This window comes from Trypanosoma equiperdum, assembly GCF_001457755.1.
Source record: "Trypanosoma equiperdum strain OVI genome assembly, contig: ctg_1234, whole genome shotgun sequence".
Lineage (NCBI taxonomy): Eukaryota > Euglenozoa > Kinetoplastea > Trypanosomatida > Trypanosomatidae > Trypanosoma > Trypanosoma equiperdum.
Genome location: NW_027123210.1, coordinates 1 through 1273, shown reverse-complemented (window position 1 = coordinate 1273; position 1273 = coordinate 1). Strand labels below are relative to the sequence as shown.

Genomic DNA, 1273 nt, shown 5'->3' with positions numbered 1-1273 from the left:
AAAAATTTACAGAATCAGAATTTTTACAAACAACAAAAAAATCTCGGCTGAATTTAGGTATTAAAATATATCAAATAGCAAAGTTTTAGCAAAAATTCTTTAAATACGGAAAAAATTAGAAAAACAAGGCCACAAATGCAGCGGAAACCATTAGGGGGAATTGTTTGTCTGCTATAATGGAGGAATCTTTGCATTTTTCTTCAATCCCATTTACTGTCAGGTGATTTGAAATCTTTCTCCGGTTTCTCTTTGCACCTATCTGATGGTGTTGATGTCTCTCCAGTTTGACTTTGTGTTACAGGGACACCATTTGTTGTAGCTTTCGTTGCATTATATTTGCACATTTTTGTACCATCGCTTTCTTTTTCATAACTGCATTCATTTTCTTTGTTGCATGTCTCTTCCGTAACTATTTGATTGCATTTGTTAGTCGGCTGAGTCCCCTGGTTGCCTTTGCGGTTGACACTGTCGATGCTTGTATGACAGGCTGTTGGAGGTGTGATCTTCTGTAGCAATCCTGTTGCATAGGCTTTATTTTTGGCCGCAGAAAGCTGCTGTTCGAGCTTTTCGCTTCTGCTATCGCTGCTTCTTGTTGGCGCAGATCGTCGTGGAGATCTAGCAACTTCTGGGTCCAGGGGATTGCAGCAAAATCGTTGCGGGTAGTGCCGTCATAGCCACTGTACTTTATGCATATGCCGGCCGCTTTGTTGCCGTTGCAGCTGCTTTCTGTTTCGAGAGCCCCCATGTAGCCGTCGCCGCCTACTATTCTTATTAGGGTTTTGATCTTGGTTATGAGAGCCATTAGTAGGGTTGATGTTAGGTGCGTTTTTGTTGGCCCGGCGCAGTGTTTTGCTATTTCGCCGAAGCCGAGTTTGGTCATGGCGTTGGTCCTTGAGGTCCACTTTTGTGTTTGTGCTTGGTTGCGGACGCACACTTTTTCTGCTTGTGTGTTGTCTTGTCCGCAGATACAGTAAATAGCGCCTGCGATTGTATTTGTTTTTTTGTCGTTTTCTAGCCCGACGCATATCGCTTCCCTTGCCTGCGTCTCCGCACCTTCATAGTTTTTGGCTGGGTCGAAGTCTGGTGGTGCCTCTTGTTTGACGCCGTATATAGCTTCGTTTAGCGCCGCTTTAACGGTGGCCGCTGTGTGCTTTTTGCCTACGTTCTCTTTTTCGGCGATTTGTTGTGTTAGGAACTGGGCTTCTGCTGCTATTTGTGCTACACTTACTTTGGCCCCTGCCTTTTCTATTGGGTTTAAGGTTTCGAAGCCGCT

General features: G+C 44.5%; 1 pseudogene across 1 annotated transcript; it reads right to left on the bottom strand.

Moving 5' to 3' along the window:
* Positions 1 to 263: 263 nt before the first annotated feature.
* Positions 264 to 1273, bottom strand: TEOVI_000556600:pseudogene (annotated as a pseudogene). The gene is given in 2 exon segments: positions 264 to 560; positions 563 to 1273. Coding segments are annotated over 2 exon segments (1008 nt in total).